Source organism: Xiphophorus maculatus, chromosome 12 (assembly GCF_002775205.1).
Source record: "Xiphophorus maculatus strain JP 163 A chromosome 12, X_maculatus-5.0-male, whole genome shotgun sequence".
Taxonomy (NCBI): Eukaryota; Metazoa; Chordata; class Actinopteri; order Cyprinodontiformes; family Poeciliidae; genus Xiphophorus; species Xiphophorus maculatus.
Window position 1 is genome coordinate 3,222,942 of NC_036454.1, and position 17,626 is coordinate 3,240,567.

The 17,626-nt window shown below is 40.6% G+C and overlaps 1 protein-coding gene across 1 annotated transcript; it reads right to left on the reverse strand.

The window, feature by feature from the left end:
- Positions 1 to 7,660: 7,660 nt before the first annotated feature.
- On the reverse strand, positions 7,661 to 10,014 carry LOC111610322 (interleukin-1 beta-like). The gene is made up of 5 exons (XM_023343988.1): positions 9,931 to 10,014; positions 9,580 to 9,790; positions 9,057 to 9,206; positions 8,315 to 8,451; positions 7,661 to 8,210 (listed from the first exon to the last, which is right to left on the reverse strand). The coding sequence occupies exons 2-5, from the start codon at positions 9,761 to 9,763 to the stop codon at positions 7,989 to 7,991; spliced, it is 693 nt and encodes a 230-aa protein (XP_023199756.1). The 5' UTR covers positions 9,764 to 9,790; positions 9,931 to 10,014; the 3' UTR covers positions 7,661 to 7,988.
- Between the last annotated feature and the right edge of the window lie 7,612 nt (positions 10,015 to 17,626).

A 17,626-nucleotide genomic window follows, 5' to 3' on the forward strand; every position in this document is an offset into this window, starting at 1 on the left:
CTGGAAGGATTGCTGGAGCTGGTGAAAAGGAAAATCAAGAGTGCCAGGTTAGTAACTGACAGTTACTACTGTGCTCAGGCCCTTAGAGAGGACTTGGCCATTTGGGAAGAAAATGGTTTCGAGACTGCAAAGGGCAAGCCCGTGGCACACAAAGATTTGTGGAAGAAGAAAGCAGAACTGAGGCTCCGCCCGAAACTTGAGGTGCAGCGACAAGGCGCACACCTGAGAAGAAGCTCTATGGAGGGGCAAAGATGACGACCTTTCGTGCCACTAAGAAAGGTTGTCTCTGCCGGTGTCGAGGTGGGACAGAACACCTAAGGACAGGTGGTCCTAGAGTAGCACGGGGACCAGGTAGTACGGTGCGTGCATAAGGCCCTCGAATATGCAGGCGTGCTACACCCCCGTGAAGAACTGAGCAAGCAGGACTGCTGGATGTCCCTTCAGCCCATCCGATGCAGCTGTGTGACTTTGAGGTATGTGGTCGATACGCAGGGCACCCAGGGCAGCGGATGGAAGGTTTGTTCATCAAGAGCACAGTCCCATGGGGTTCAGTCTGCATGGATGTAGCAGAGCCAATGGGGACAACAGGAAAGAGAGGTGAGAAGTACCTCTTGGTGCTGATGGACACAGTGACAACTGCTAGAAGAGCAGGTCTTCCCCTGCAGAGGAACTCCGTTCACGTCACAGAAAGCAGGGAGGCGAAGACACTTCTCCTTTTTGCTCAGAGAAGAAAAAGGGAAGTTGCAGCTCAAAGTGTCACTGAAAGCAGGGCAGAGAGTTTGGATTAAAGCTCAAGATCGGCCTGCAACTACGGTGATCAAGCTGAGATTCAACGCCCGAGTTTTTGTAAAGCAAGTACTGAACTTCAACACAGTACTACTGATGAAGAAAGGGGTCCATGAGGAAGCAGTGCTCAAGCCAGTTCTTAGCTACAGCAAACCAGAACATTACGAGAAGATGGCCAGAGAATCAAGCACCATGCCATCCTACAGTAGACTGGCCACTATTACAGGAAGGTTACCGTTCAAAGAACAACTTCAAGGCTTTGGACTGGGAGGGCCGTGAAGAAATTGGACTATGCTAAAGAAGAACTCCTGTCACCACCTGATGGATTAAAATGGAAAAGGATCATGATTACGGATAAAGCGTCATGATGCTTATGCTTTTTGCTTTGCTCTGCTGAACAGCCAGAATTTTTTTTTTGTTTGAGGCCTTCTGTCTCAGCCCATCTTCCCTAAAGAACCATCCCACATCCTGAAGAACTGACAGTTCATCCAGCGAAGGTTCTTGTAGAAGAATCAGAGCGATCCAAGTTTTCTTCGACATTCATCACCTCATGGGGGAAATCAAAACTCCAAGGAGGGGGTGTCAAGAGAAGTGGAGTTTTGATGACTACACTGAGCCCTCTGTGACAACTGAGGATGAAGAATCTGCATCTTCACATCCCAGACGAACATCTTCTCTTTCCAGGGGATGAGGACGGCGAACTGCAGGAGGGTGATGGACTCCCAGCATGTGAAAGGTCTGACCTCGTGGAGGGGGTGTCAAGAAAATCCGAGCTCATCCCACTTCCCCATGCTGGAGATTTTAGTTTAACAGTAATAATAAATAAAGTTATCTTTAAAATGAATCACTCAAGTGACATCAAGGCCCAACAGTAGACTTAAGTGTCAATAAAGTTAGTTTAACAGTAATAATAAATAAAGTTATCTTTAAAATGAATCACTCAAGTGATATCTAGGCCCAACAGTAGACTTAAGTGTCAATAAAATAAATCTGGTTGTGTGTGTTGTTTTTGTCTCATGCAAACTTTGCTTTAATTTTACTTTTTTCTATCTAATCATAAGAAATCATAGTCAGTCAGAGAGAGTCATTAAACAGGAAAAGCAGGTTTCCTGGAAAAAGAGGAAGTAAGTTCCAGCCTGCAGATTTATAAAAATAGCTGAGACTATTCTTTATTTCAAAGGTAAAGTTTTAAAGAATGAAATCTAAACATTTTTGAGTAATTTGATAAGATTCAAAGTAAAATACTTATATTAATATTGGTTTACTTGTAATAATACTTACAGTTACATTTGTGGGAACACTTACAAGAAAAACAAGTAACTGTAACTTTGGCATCAAATAATTAGAATCATGGATTATTCTTGGTTTCTTTTCAGAAAAACATCTGTAATAACTCACATTAAGATTATAATAAGTATAATTAATAAGTTATGGTTATAAAATCATAAATGAATGATAAATCAGAGAAGCTAAAGAAAATAAATGTGATATAAATGTGATTTTGACATTGAACTTGAAATGGTGTAAAAGGTGTAACTGCAATTAAACATCACTGATATGTTGGAGGTAGAGAGTAGGTGAAAGGTGAAAGGCAAGGAACTAACAGGAGAGCAGAGATGATCAACGCCTTATTTAGAGAGTAGGTGAAAGGTTGTGCAGGCAATGGACATAGGAGGTTGAGCAACCCTGAGACATTAGCACAGACATCAGGAAATGTCTGTAAGACAGTGATGGATATGAGATCATCTGTCTAAGCAGTCAGAAACCCTATAAAAGGTGAGTGCAAAAGAGGAACCGTTCGTTGGATCCTCCGGGCAGCTTCGAGCCAAGATCGAGATGGACAAAGAACTCTGCAGCTGAAGAAGAGCCGGGGCCACGGAGCCGAAGACTGTCCGGCCATGGGGACCAACCCGTCAGCCCTACAACCTGTGGCTTCAAATCGCACTTCTCTCATCGGCTGGGTTCAGACCCCAAAGACAAAGATGAAGACAAAGGCAAAGACAAAGAAGAAGAACTGGTGCCTTCCTTCCTGCCAGCACCAAGTCCTGTGTGACCTCACCATCCATGCGGAGAGGAGGCTCATCAGACCTACAGAGATTCCTGCCTTCATCGATCGGCGTCTTCCTCCTGCTGCAACACCTTCTTCATCATCAGACCTGCGGAGATCCTGGCCTTCATCGATCGGCGTCTTCCTCCTGCTGCAGCACCTTCTTCGTCGTCGTGCCAGGTCTGGGGTTCGAGGCGTCAAGCTCCGTCCGTCTCTCTCAAAGGTTCCTTTTTTTTAGTTCTCAGTCAGCAGTAGGGAAAGACAGACTAGATGACTGATTTTACTTATTTGATTATTTCTGCTACTGAATTAAGCTGTACTGACCCTTGCAAAAATGCCTTACTAATAAAATATTTAGCATAAAGAAAATCTAAAAGATGTTGTGGACATTCAGTTAATGAGTCACCTTAAAGTTCTTTGATGGTTGTAAAATAGCTGTGATGTTTGATTCTGGAGAGGAAAAAGTTTAAAATGTTTTTAAGTTGCTGGTAGCCCAAATTTAAAACGTCATCCTTGGGACTCGCCCGAGTCACTAAAACCTACCTGGTTCAATAACAAATGCAAGTTGTAAAATAAGAGAACGAGCGACCGTTAACAGGTGTGCTCTGTGAAACTAGTTGGCTGTAGGCTGCTCAGTCTGGCTAATTCACAGAGGGAAGAAGGGTGAGACACCTGGATGTAGGCCGTTAAAAATCAGGTGAATCGTTTCTCGAAACCAGCTTAAACAGAGTTTACTTCAGTTCTGGACAGGGTAAATCCCGGCAGATTTAGGAAACTCAATTAACCCGTTAGATGGAGAGCTGGTAGCACATCTCCCCTCTCAGAAGAGGAAGCAGAGAGTGAGAGAGTAGAGACAGGAAGGAGGGGGGGGGGTGTTGCGCAACAACATTCTACTTACTTCAGAGGGAGGTATACAGTTCTGAATAGAATGACACAAATCAATCATTTGTCTTTCTGGGGTCAGACAGAATCTCCCCTGTAGCTGATCTGATGAATGGGATTAATTTGGATGTTGCCTGACCTCGCGCTTGGAAAGCTAAAAGCTTCCCAGCTCTGTCACCAGATTCAAAAAAGCGCTGCCTTGTCTTAGTTAGCTGAAGTGGAGCAGTCGTAGATGTAGACAAATTGAAATCGGTTTAGCTCATTACACGCTCATTATACAGGTCAGGATCCAGGTTGGCTGCATATCTAGAATCCGCTTCTTTAATCTGGTTCAGCAAGTCATTGGTGTAACGTAACCTCTTCCTTGTCAAATTAGAAGTAAGGCTAATGAGCTTACCTCTTATATACGTTTTTAGGCTTCTCAGAGGGTGCTTCTCAAAAAATCAGGTAAATCATTAAAATCAAAGTAAAGTGAAAGCTGTTTTTTTTAAAACTGTCCTCTGTAAGCAGTATAGAATTAAATCTCCAAAATGTAAAACAACAGCATTGACAGAGCAATTCTAGATCTAAGGAGACTGACGCGTGGTCGGATATACCTATAGTGTGATAATCATAGGCTTTTACTTTAGAAAGCAGTCTGACATCAATAAGGAAAAAATCTATGCGTGAATAGGAATGGTGGGCAAGGGAAGAGAAGGAAAACTGCTTAAGTGCAGGGTTCCCACGTCTCTACGGATCCACCAGTCCCAACTCAGTTTTATAAACATTAAGACTTTTAGCAGCATTAGATAATGAGACAGTTTTTTTTCTTGAGGAACTGTCCAAAAGGGCATCCTGGATCATATTAAAGTCTCCCCCTAAAATTAAATAATAGTTTTCAATATCAGGCATAGATGAAAAGAGTCTAGACACAAAAGTATCATCATCCCAATTTGGACCGTAGACACAAGCTAGTATTGCCAGAGTTTGGCAATTTGCTGAACACAATTATGAAACGGCCCTCCGTGTCTGCTATTATTTTGTGTTGTTCAAACAAGTTGGACTGAACCATTGTTCTAACAATGGTAAGGTGTAGGAGAAAGTTTATTCTATTTTTAAGGTTTACAAATCATGTTTAACAAACACAACTATCCAAAGCTACACACAAAGATGCTTATACGAGTTACAACTCCAGTATTACACACGCACAGATATTTTGAGACTATTTTCTCTCCACACTCGTCCATCCATCAGAGAGTGGTTGTGCTGTCAGCGATCCAACTGATGAGCGCCTCCTTCAGGCCGGGTTCAGCTCTGCTGCTGAATGATGAAGGTTCCTCGTCTTCTTCTTCTTCTTCTTCTTTAAATTTTAACGGCAGCTTGCACCCATTATTGTTGCAGCACTACTGCCATCTTCTGGATCCTAATATCTATACCTCAAATTCTCATAATGATCCCAGTATTTTTTTTAAAACGAAAAATCTTCTTTTTCTCCTCAATACTATTTAATTGATCAACCACATTTTCAAATTTCAATTCCCTATTAAAACCTAATTCCGTTCTTAATAATCTTCTTTGATTTACATATGTTCTACAACTAATAAAAACATATTCCACCGTTTCTACAGTATCACATAAACCAGTAAGGTGTTTCCCCATCTTAAAGAGTTTCATTTAAAAAACTGTGACCGGTTCTTATTCTATTTATTATTATCTCCTCCTTCCCTTTTATTCCTCTAATCCTTACTACATCAACTGTATTTTGTATACTATATAAATGCCTTCGATTTATTTCATTATCTCACCTAATTTTCCATAACTTCTTACTTTCTTTCCAAACTATACTTTTGCCTTCAGATTTAGATAACTTTACTGGGATATCAATATCTTCTTTTTTTATAGCCGCTTTAGCCAATGCAAAAGTATTTGCATAGCTTTGCAACCTAATAGACTATAGCAATCAGTTAGGTTGATCATCTAAAAAGTGTGCATTTGTGTAATTAGTGGATTAATTGCTTTCTAATAGTACATGGAGATGTTGCACGACTTCATTATATCTCTGCCACTATGTTTAAGTCTGCTGTAGTGCTAGTGATCCTGCAGTAACAACTTTCTCTAATTAAAGGCTAATTATTCATCTTTTCACTTTTTGTCATATTACCTTTTCACAGACACTAACTAGTGCTCGTCTTCTGGAGAGTCCTGACTAAGCTGATCAAATGTTGACCTTTGAAACCTGTCATCTTAATTTGTGAGGAGGAGCTTTTTCTTTCCACGCTACAATCGGCAGTGGAAAATAGTCTCTTTTGTTTTTATTTTTCATCACGTACTCTATTGCATTTATCCCTGAGGCATCTTTATGTAGTTGATGACACATTAATAAACTATTACCCTGTCGAAACCATTGTCAACAGTAATGGTTAGTTCACTTATCTAGAATGTGACTCTTCATTGAAGGTGAACCGTTGGCATTTCAACAAACAGCTGATAAACCACAGTGATGTTTCAGGTCTTCTCATTTAGATTGTTGGCTAGCAGCTGGATGTTTCTTTTAGCAACCAGTTTGAGTTTTGGTGCCTCCATCACCGGCATTGTAGAAGTTAGATTACACGTTTGTATGTGTGTGTTGAGTTCACATGTCTGAAGCAAAACACAATGTCCAGTTTACATTTTATTTTTTTATATAAGGAACCTCAAGTGAATCCAGCAGCTCCAGGCATTGCATCATAAACACAGAGAAAAGTCAGGAAAAGCCTTAGAATGAGGCATGAGAGACAGAACCAGGCAGAACCACCAGTAAACCTGTAGGGTTCTGATAGGAACATCTGGACCAATCTGATCTCTGATTTATGATGGAGTTTGATTATGAAGGGCTTCATATGCGAGAAAGAGAATTTTAGATTCTGTTCTGAATTTATGAAGAGAAGTAAGTAAGGACCTGGTGGATGATACGAAACAACAAACTAAAATAGTTCTTTGCATCTAGGATAATGGAAACAAAGGTTTTTAAAAGTTTGGGAATCTCTGCTTTACCAGACCAGTCAATCCAGACCACATGATTGAAATCTGCTGCCACCTAGCGGCAGCTTCCTGACATGCACAATAGCTGATCAGCGTCTGTTACACAGATTAATATCCTGATTTTAATTCATTGATATTAAAATTTAAAAGATTCTTGAACAAATATTTCAATTCCTTTATAAAGAAGAACATAAAACATTTTATTGCCTAAAGTAGCTTTCCTTTAGCGACCGCTTGATTAGCTGTAGCAAAGGATGAATCTGTAGCTAAAAAAATACCGCTAACATTTTAGGATGATCGTCAAGTGATCTGTGGGTCGCTGGTTCGAATCCCCACTTCGACTCTCTGTTGTGTCTGTGGGCAAACACTTCAAAGGCCTGCTCCTGGGGCCACCAGCAGGTGGCGCTGGAGCATGACATCAATACGGTGTAGAGCAGGGCTCTCAAACTCCAGTCCTCTAGCCGCAGTCCTGCAACTTTTAGATGTGCCTCTGCTGCATCACCTGAATTGAATAATTAGGTCATTAAGGCTCTGGAGAACTGATCTACACAAGGAGGAGGTAATTAAGCCATTTCATTCCAGTGTTTTGTACCTGTGGCACATCTAAAAACTATAGGACTGCGGCCCTCGAAGACTGGAGTTTGAGACCCCTGGTGTAGAGCTTATCAGAGGATTATTTTTCTTGCATTAACTGATCATTAATTGGATGCAAATGGTCCTTAATGGGACATTTCTAATTTAATCAGGTGAACCTAAAACTGACACTTGAGAATTTCTGGGTGGAACATTATGACATTACATTGTTTCTCATTTAAGTTAAGGAGAATAAACACATTATATGTATGTTTTAAATGACAAGTTGTGCTCACTCTGTAGAGCAACTACATGTTGTACTGTAAATAATACACATAATACATAAATAATATAGATATTTTGGATCTTTATTTAATACATTTGCATGTTTTCTAAACAGTGATTAACAAGCGGATTTCCAGATCATGAATATAAAATTAGCAATTTTGCATAAATACATAAATAAATATTAAAAACCAAGTCATAAATATTAAGCCAAACATATTCACACAGTAATGCTTCTTGGACGGCACAATGGCGCCACCTTGTGTAGAAATTTGACAAAGTCAATACATTAGGCAGTATCCTTTCTGTACTTGGTACATACAGTGAAATACTACGTTGAACACACACACGTCCATCCAGGAGAGTGGTTGTGCTGTCAGCGATCCAACTGATGAGCGCCTCCTTCAGGCCGGGTTCAGCTCTGCTGCTGGATGCAGAAGGTTCTGTAGCGGGAGGCAGACTCCTGGCACATGGCCACAGGTAGGTTGTTGTCGGTGGTGGTGCTGATGTACCAGTTTGGGAAGAGAGCGGACATCAGAGTGCTGATGTTCACCGCCATGTCCCGTTTGTAGAACAGGAAGCGCCTCATGTCGCTCTCTACGCTGATCTCAGAGAGGCTCGCTTTGTCCTCCACTTCCTGGAAATAAACAAAAAAGATCAGTCAGAAAGTTTTTCACTGGAACTTTCAGATGATTTAATGTCTGCAGATCGCTGGCGGTGGGATTAGAGGGAGGAGCTTACCTCCAGATGCAGCGTTGGTTTGTCGCCATCCTTGTGGCAGGACAGGTAGAAGTCAGTGTCTCTGATGCCCAGAACCACAGGCTGGCCCAGCCCAGTGTCTGGAATCAGGTGAACGTAAGTTGCCATGTTCAGGTAAACTGAGGAAAAAATCAATAAAATATGTTAATAAATGAAGAGAAGTCATATTAGTGGACTTGAAATTAAAAAAAAAACTTACAAGTAATGTTTCAGCAAGAATTACAAGATTTTTTTAAGTAAGTAATTCTACAATATTGTTTAAAAAAGTTGCAGATTAATTTGTGGAAGAAGTATTAGTATCAACCTGTAAAAAGATTTCTATTATTACTTTATTTGAAGAAATATTCATCAAAATAATCTGCCAATGAAGCTGATACTTTTTCATCAATATTAAGGAATTATTAACTTAAAACAAGCTCCTATATGTTGCTTAAAAGTTACTTTTATTTTAGTTTTGACTCATATCTCAAGTGTACTATGATAACTGCACTAGAAACTACATCAAAATACTTGGTAAGATTTGGGGTTTTGCAGTGCTCTCTATATTTTCTGTAAGTTTATTTGAAATTATAAATGTCTAAGCAACACAAACTATCAATTTAGTTGCATCTTAACTTCTTTTTTCTTCAGTTTATTCTTAAAATTAAAAACTGAGGTTATGCAAAGTCTAAATATCTGATCTGACAGGAAGAGGAAAGTTTACAGAATTAAAATCTGGTTTTACCGTTGCGGCTGTCGTATACCGGCAGCATCACTGCCAGAAGCTCCATGTTGTTCCGGACCAGGTTTCTTTTCTGTCCGTCCGTCACAGAGCAGGGATGTTCTTCCCTCCTGCTGAACTTACCCGGTCCAGTCCTCTCAATGATGAATCTCTCTAAATGAATAAGTACGCCTGGTTAGTTTGCTACTTTATTTATTAAAAATGGACCAATTCCTAATTGCACTTTCTCAATCATTTGAAAGGTTTGCTGCGGTTTATTTTTTGCATGTTTGACCATCGTAGTCACATAATTGTTTTAGTCAGAGTCAGTTTCTTTATTATTTATTTTACATTGGCTGTTCTGACTGAACAAATTAAAGTTGTATTTACATGTTTGACCAAGATTGTGAAGCTGTTAATTGCAATTAAATGTGCTGTATTGGTGCAGAGTTTTTTTCAATCAATAAATTGAAAAAGCAGGATTTTGTTAAAAGCATTTGAATTGCCTTGTTGCTGAAAATGTGCTATATACATAAAATTACCGTACCTTCGTCGCTGAAGTCGGGGCTCAGGACCGACTCTGACATGCCGGCCTTCAGCCTCTCCATGGCGATGATCAGGTTGGCGACGCACCTCATGGATGGGGGCTGATGGGAAATCTCCAAATCTACTCCTTTGGGCATCTTCTTGGTCCACATCTGGCTGATGCTGCAGTTCTTCTTGGACTCCATCTGGATTGTGATTTGAAAACAAAAGTTCTGTAGGGAGAAAAAAGACCAAAAATTAAATGTTGGTTAAATTCAAGCTTGTAGAAACCAGCAGAAGCTAAATCAATACCCTAGTTTAGCTTTCTAGGAATATTTGCAGCTGAAGCTCCAACAAGTAAAGGCCAGTTTACCTGAAGAAGGCGACTGAAGAGAAGCTGTGCTGCTGGGTTTGCTTTGTTATCAGTGGTGCTGATGTTCTGCCTGTCTGAGCTGACCTGCTGGCCTTTTAAAGACACGGAGAGGGAAGTTTTCTCAGAGCGGATGTGGGACGGCTCACTGCTGCGCTCACTGGTGATGCAACCTTGTACTTACTGAGGATGATTGCAAAATAAAGTGCAAAATAGTTAAGAGCAACAATAAAACCTGCTCTGACACGTAGGACTCGTCACACGACAACATGCGAACCTTCAGGGCCGGTTTCTGTTTTACAGCTCAGAGTAAATAATACCTCGATCTTCCACTTCATGGGCTTCCACTGTTTTATAACCAGCTGGCAAAGCAGCAGGAGTTGGTACTAGAAGTGAATCTAAAAAAAGAAATAATTTCCCATTTTTAGAACAAATTTTAGCAGCAGCTTCCCTCCAAAAGAAAGTTTACATAAATGTAAAACCCAATAAATTAAAATTAAAATCTGTGTATATGATATAGAGCTAGGTAACTAGATAGATGGACCACATCACAGTTCATTCTATAATGTGTGTAAAAATGTATACATAATTTAAAATGCATATACATTATATTGTATATACATTATATCTATAGTACATAATGATAACTCCAAAATCATCTTGAAATTATGATCTTGTGATCTCACTCCAATGGCTGAATAACTTTAAAATCCATCCAATATTCATTTGGTAAACAGAGCGCTGCTGTGTGACGTCAACCATCTTCTTCTGCGCATGCCGGTCGCTTTGGGGTCTGATTGGATGTGGAGTCGGACCAGGACTGGTGGGATTGGGATGTGATGCGCTTTGCTAGCGTTACCATTAACCATATCATTGCACAATTTGATATTTCAAACATAAATTCGCTTAATGGAAAATCGACCAATTAAAAAAGAAAAAACGTTTTTCAATAAAAAAAGTTTTGAGGTGATTGTTTTTGGCTCCATCAAATTATGTTCACTTCACAAAATTGCAATGGAAACAATTGTTTCGGCGTCATTTAAGTCATATGATTAACAACCGGACGCTGCCTTTAATGAAAACCACGAAGAAGAAATCAACCGGAAGTATTTGGAGGATCTTGGTGCTGCATGTTTTTTACATTAATTTATCTCATGAACAAACTTATTTACATGTCATTTTAATTATTTTTCTTATTTAGTAGAAACACCGAAATTGTGCTTAACGAAGTACTGGCATCGTTTTGTGCACATTTGTAATGGAACAGACTGCTTTCATAAGCTCATATTTATAATTTTCAGCCGTTGTTTACATCCAGATTCAGAAGGTCTGGCTTCTTCTGGGGCAGAATTAGGACCCATGTAAAAGACAATATTAAATGACTGGTTAATGTTTTAACAAAATAAACTTGGAAGTTCCTGCGACATCCTCTTGCTGCTAAGCTAACTGCGACTTCACAAGGAAAAGTCATTTCTTCTTATTATTATTGTTATTATTAATGGCGGTTGGCAAGCAGCTTTTAGATGTGCATTAGCGCCATCTACTGGAATGGAGTATGAAACGGGATGCTAAATGTAATACCATAGACATGAATATGTATATTACACAGAGTTTAAGGATACTTCCGGCTGAACATATCAAAATAAAAGCACTAACCGTTCTGTTCATTCAGAAGTTTAGCATTTGTTTACTTACTAAAACGTGCCTCATTATGTTATAATCTACTTGCTAAATTTGAACAACTTTACTATTAAAAATTGAGAATAATGGTAAAACGTTTCCCAATACTCTTCTCACACTGTTAGAAGAAAGTGTTGTGTAATATAAAATGAAGGAGTAAACAACATGAAGACAGGAATTAAAGTCATTACAAAGAAAAAAAACTTTCTTTGATTCAGCAAATCAACAAAAAAAAATCAGCATTTATCGCTGATATTTTTCAAAAAGTCCTACTTATATTTCTAGTCGGGTAAATATTACATTTGATTTCTTTTCATAATAATATAAATCACCTTTTAGTATATTTTTAAAGTGTTAAATGATAAAACAGAGAACTCTTCTTAAATATTATAAGATTGAAACGCAATTACTAAATGTTTTTAACAAATGGCACAGCCTTGGATTCCTAACCAACAGCTGGAGTTGGCACAGAGGTCATGGAGTTCATGAAAAAATGTTTCATTTAATTAAATCGTTTGAGACTTGACCTGAATCTGGATGATAGACTTAGGGACTTGACTTAGACTTGGATAACTGACATGTACCAAGTTGGTTTAGACCTTTTTTCTCCCCTTTGTAGATAGAATCTCCATTTGAGACTGCATCTGATCTTAATTATTTAACCTCCATATCAAAATATATTCATGAAACAGACCTGCAAATTATTAAAATCTTAATTTTATACATATATTCATGTAAAACAAAAGTACTAATTATGCAGCCACACTGTCTGGCCAGCATGTTTTTACAGGATTCAGCTGCAGCTTCAGGCGTTTGGGGGAAACTTTCCTTACACCTGTTTTTATTTGGTCTTTTTCTCCGTTTCCAGGAGCTGTTGGGTAACTCCAGGAATTTATCTCTGACCCACTCCTGAGTTTTTATGTGTAACACGGGGGAAGATCCCGGATTGTGACACTTTGCGAAGCTGGTGGCATTTCAACAGGCGTGCAAACTGGAGGGATTTCTGGTAGTTCTGGTACCAAAGGTGTGGATGGATTACTGCCAGCCTCTCGGAACACCAGCCAAGATCCCGACTCCACATCATCCTCATCACTGTTCTCCTCAGGTACCCTCTGTGGCCAACCATCATAGCAGGTATCTGAAGGTGACAGGGCAGGCTTTATAGAGGTACGGTGCACTTGTCTATCAAGGTGAAGCTTATCAACTGGGGGAATTGAATATACATCACCTGTCCTGGATCTTTCTGCACCCTGGGCCAACATCACGCAGATACACTCTTTGCCCAAATTCAAGTGGCCTGCACCAGACCTTCTCATCATGCTTCACTTTTCTCTTGTGGGCTGCCAACTCCACTCTGCCTCTAACAACATCAATGGCCACATTTAGGCGCCTCCTGTGCTCTGCCTCCCAATCACACACTTTAGATGCTGTGGCCTCAGGAAGATGGCCAAGCAGAAAATCCACTGGCAAGTGGGGTTCTTGTCCAAACATGAGGAGGTGAGGCCTGGGCCGGATTTTAGCAGGGGCTTACCGGGGCTGCAGCCCGGGGCCCTGGCATTTCGGGGGCCCCGAAGGATGTTTTATATTTTTGTGAATGGATAGTGTCAGAATTTAATCAATGACTACAATGATTTTGACAGCACCGATGAAAAATGTTCCAATTTGTTCTGGCAAACGTCCATCTTGAATGCTTGCTTGTTATTGGTCCACTTTTGACGCATCTTACGCATTGGGGAGGAGGAGTGTCAAGGGAATATTATTTTACAATGGAGGACAACAGAAAATATGACAGCGGAGCGCAGAAAAGAAGAGAAAAGAAAAAGAGCATCGCGCCAAAGAGGCGACAAACAAAATGCCTAAACTGACAGGCTTTTTTAAACCTGTTAGCGGAGATGGAGCAGAAACATCATTATCCCCCGCTCCTCAAACCCTTAGCTATGCTAACACCGGCACTAAGATCCCGCCAGAACCTTTAACCGTGACTGAGTCGGTGGCTGGACTGGCGTCTGTGGAGTCAGAGTCGGTGGAAGCGGGATCTTCTTCCGCAGATGGAAAGACGACTGTGGATCCGTCCAGTACCGATCCGGCGCATTGGGGGGAAATTGACGAGTCCGTGCGAGCTTACTGGGCTGAGCGAGGACCGGAGAGCTGTCAAAATATGAATGTTGGCTTTCAAGCATCAGGACGGGTGTACAAGCATCAAAAGCGTCACTTCTCCAAATCTCACTTTAAACGCAAGATGTTAAATGGTGAGTACATCGAAAGACCGTGGCTGCTCTACTCTCCATCCACCGGAGCTGCATTTTGTTTTGCATGCCGCATTTTCAGCAATGCTAATACTCAGTCAAACTTTGAGACTGGTTTCAGTGACTGGAAGCACGCAACTGAACGCATGAGAGAGCATGAAAACAGCGAACATCATAGAAAAGCAACGCTGACATATGTTTCACTTGCAGCAGCCAGCGGGAGGATAGACACAGAACTGCAGAAACAATTTGAATCTGAGTGTTCATATTGGACTGAAGTGTTGAGAAGAGGCGCCTAAATGTGGCCATTGATGTTGTTAGAGGCAGAGTGGAGTTGGCAGCCCACAAGAGAAAAGTGAAGCATGATGAGAACTGTTGTCTGTTGTCAAGTTTTTAGCAGAGAGGGGACTGGCTCTGAGAGGAGCCAGTGACAAATTTGGAAGAACTGATAATGGGAATTATCTGGGAATACTGGAGTTAATCAGCGAGTTTGATCCTTTTCTGAAGTCTCACATAGAGAAATATGGAAATGCAGGTTCAGGGAAACCCTCATATCTTTCTTCCCAAACATGTGAGGAATTTATTCAGCTGATGGGTGATCGTGTTCTATCAGAAATAGTGAGTGAAGTAAAAATGGCAAAGTTTCAAACTTTTCAGGGTTGAGTATTGTTTTCTTATTTGGTTTGCGTTTGAGTAAATGTAGGTCGTGTTTGTGGTTCGAGTTCCTACAAAGAAGTTGAATGCAAAAGTGTCATTAATAAATGGAAATCTGTATTTTGTTCTTCGTATTTTTCAAGATGTTCTCTGTAAAAACCTTAGTCTAGAACAGGGGTGTCAAACTCCAGTCCTCGAGGGCCGCTGTCCTGCAGTTTTTAGATGTGCCACAGGTGCAAAACACTGGATTCAAATGGCTTAATTTCCTCCTCCTTGTGTAGATCAGTTCTTCAGAGCCTTAATGACCTAATTATTCTATTCAGGTGTGGTGCAGCAGAGGCACATCTAAAAGTTGCAGGGCAGCGGCCCTCGAGGACTGGAGTTTGACACCTGTGGTCTAGAAGATGAAAATTGTTCATTTGCACCCACCTCTGCTTTTATTGAGAACCGGGGGCTGTAAAAAATCCTTCAGAGGGCAGCACTTTGGACTTACCTGGGTCAGGATATTTTCTGAAAACTACAGTATGCCTGATCTCTTTTTTCCAGAAGATATTGTTTATATCCATGTTCTGTCTGACTGGCAGAGAAGCACTTTTTTGACATTTATTTCCTCCACTATTTACCAAGAACTTTAAAACCAAAGAAAAAGTTTGAGTTTTGATATATTCCACTTGTACTTATATGGACTTGTAAATGCTGGGGATATTTGTATAAATATTGTTTTACTCGCTTTGCTTTGTAAAAGTATATTTGAGCATTGCACTTTCTTGCACTCAATCTGTTTTATAGTTTGTGTTGAAGTCCAGGCAACAATAACTATTCAGTGATTTTATTTTGTGATGCAAGCATCATATTCTAGTTTCAACCCCAACATGTGGTTTAGTCTTTCTAGAAAAGAGTTCAGAGTTGTTTGTAGTTTGTGACAACTGGCTTATTAAAGTTGTAAGTTGTCAAAACTTACTGTTCGGTCATTTTCTCCTCATCCTCTAAAACAAAACACATACGAAAAAAAAAAAAAAAAAATATATATATATATATATATATATATATATTTTTTTTTTTTGACTCTAGCCCAGGGGCCCCCATCCTCCTAAATCCGGCCCTGGGTGAGGCGATTCACAAGTCGACTGATGGGCAGTGGTGTTATAATGGAAGACAAGCTGTGGGAGATGTTCTGGCCAATTTTGTTTTTCGTCTGGCGCTAGGGAACGAATCAGATTGAACATAGTTCAATTGTTCACATTGTCCATTTCCCTGTGGGTGGTAGGGCGTGGTGCGACTTTACTGAACTCCGTACAACTTGCATAACTGCTGTACCAGGACACCTTCAAAGTTCCTCCGCTGGTCAGAGTGGATACGGGCCGGCACTCCAAAACGGTAAAACCACTCTCGAACCAGGACCTTTGCCACCGTCGTCGCTTTCTGATCACGAGTGAGGATAGCTTGGGTAAACTTCGAAAATACATCCGTCATCACCATCACTGGCTGGTTCCAAAAGTGTAAAAGCAATGGTCAACAGCTGATTTGGTCTTGAAGCCAGAAAGTGACCCATAGGACCTCGAACTCTTGGCTGGGTGTTCTTAGCAAGGGAACACCTCTCACACTGTTGGCACCAATCCTTTACATCTTTATCCACTCCTAACCAGAAACACCTCTGCTTCACCACATCAGTTGTCCTCTCGACCCCCTGGTGGCCATGATGTTGATGAAGCTCCTGCAACACTTCTGTTTTTAGACTCTCTGGGAGAAGAAACTGAAGAACTTCTTTTCCACCATCTGGTCTCCATGTGTGCTGATACAAAATGCCTTCCTTCTGGACAATTTCCACTGTTTCAGAAGTCCACGGGCAACCGGCCCTAAACGCTCCTTTTCAGCTTGGCTCGGCACTCTTTGCTGCTGCCAAAACTCCAGGAAGGCTCAGCCCCTTGAAGCAGGCACATATCTTCTCTGCTGCGGGATGGTAGGGCTTGTTATATATGTGCTCTGAACCTTCCTGTCAAACTGAAGGACTGAGCTTCCGGTACCAGAGTTTTGAGGAGGAGTCCTTTAGAAGAATCACCTTTAGAGATTCTGCTGCAGTCATTTGGTTGCACGCTGTTTGTTATTGCTCCACTGAGAACCATCATTTATCCCACCAGACCACTTCCTGTTTTCTAGTCTGACACTCAGTCAGGTATCTGTCAACATACCAATGACCGTCACCGAGTTTGGTGTTTATTTAGTTCTGTTAAAGTCATTTTCTCTCATTTCATCAGAGTAACATTGTTCTTTTCCTTCTGTTCAAACTGAAAACCTGATCCCAGTTTGTAACTGGAAAACCTTTGTCAAGTTAAGATTTAGTTTTTCACTGTGGTAAATTACAACTTGACCTGCCAAGGTTTGGTTTTAGGATGTGTTCACATCAGGAAAATCCTTTGGTCCGCTCGTTTGGGCCGAACCAAACAAACTTTATTTTATTCGTTTGGTGCAGTTTGCTTTCATATTGTGCTGTTTGGAAGCAGACTATAATTTGTAAATAGTATTAAAGGTGACAATCTTTGCTCCTATTGGACGGAGCACAGACCCAAAGAAAACAAACTTTGGAAGTTGTGGGTTTTGCATCTTTGTTTTCACATTTGTGCTGCTGCTAAAACTGTAAAATCATCATGAATGTCACTTTGTACAACACTGGTTTCACAATGGGATTTTTGTCATTTTTCAACGCTGTTGGAAAAAGCTGCTGCAAGCTGAATGAGACGAGATGGAGCAGAAAATAGCAGATCAGGTACAATTTCAGTACAATCAGTACGTGCAGTGGTAGTGTCAGCGACAACGAAGAGCTTATTTTTACTATGCTGCCAGGCAACGGTGGCTCGTGAAGTCCAAAAAGACATGGATGGGATCGATTCTGGTCTGTATTTGTTCACACCCAAGGCGAACAACACCAGAATTCACTTTGAAGTGGACCGAGACCAAATCAAAAAGTGGGTCTCAGTCTGGTTGTTTGGTCGGCATTAGAGCTGGTTTGAGTGTTTTCACACCTGCACAAAAGGTCTTGTATTGTAATATTACTGAAATAATACAAGAATGAAGTCATTGTATTTTGTGAATAATGTCGTTATATTACGAGAAGTAACGAT

Excerpts from the sequence above, each read along its gene's own strand:
- LOC111610322 (XM_023343988.1), bottom strand. The coding sequence starts at position 9,763 with ATGGAGTCCAAGAAGAACTGCAGCATCAGCCAGATGTGGACCAAGAAG. Across the intron at positions 9,207-9,579 it reads CCCCGACTTCAGCGACGAAG|AGAGATTCATCATTGAGAGG; the intron begins GTACGGTAATTT and ends TTATTCATTTAG. Across the intron at positions 8,452-9,056 it reads GGTATACGACAGCCGCAACG|TTTACCTGAACATGGCAACT; the intron begins GTAAAACCAGAT and ends TTTTTTCCTCAG.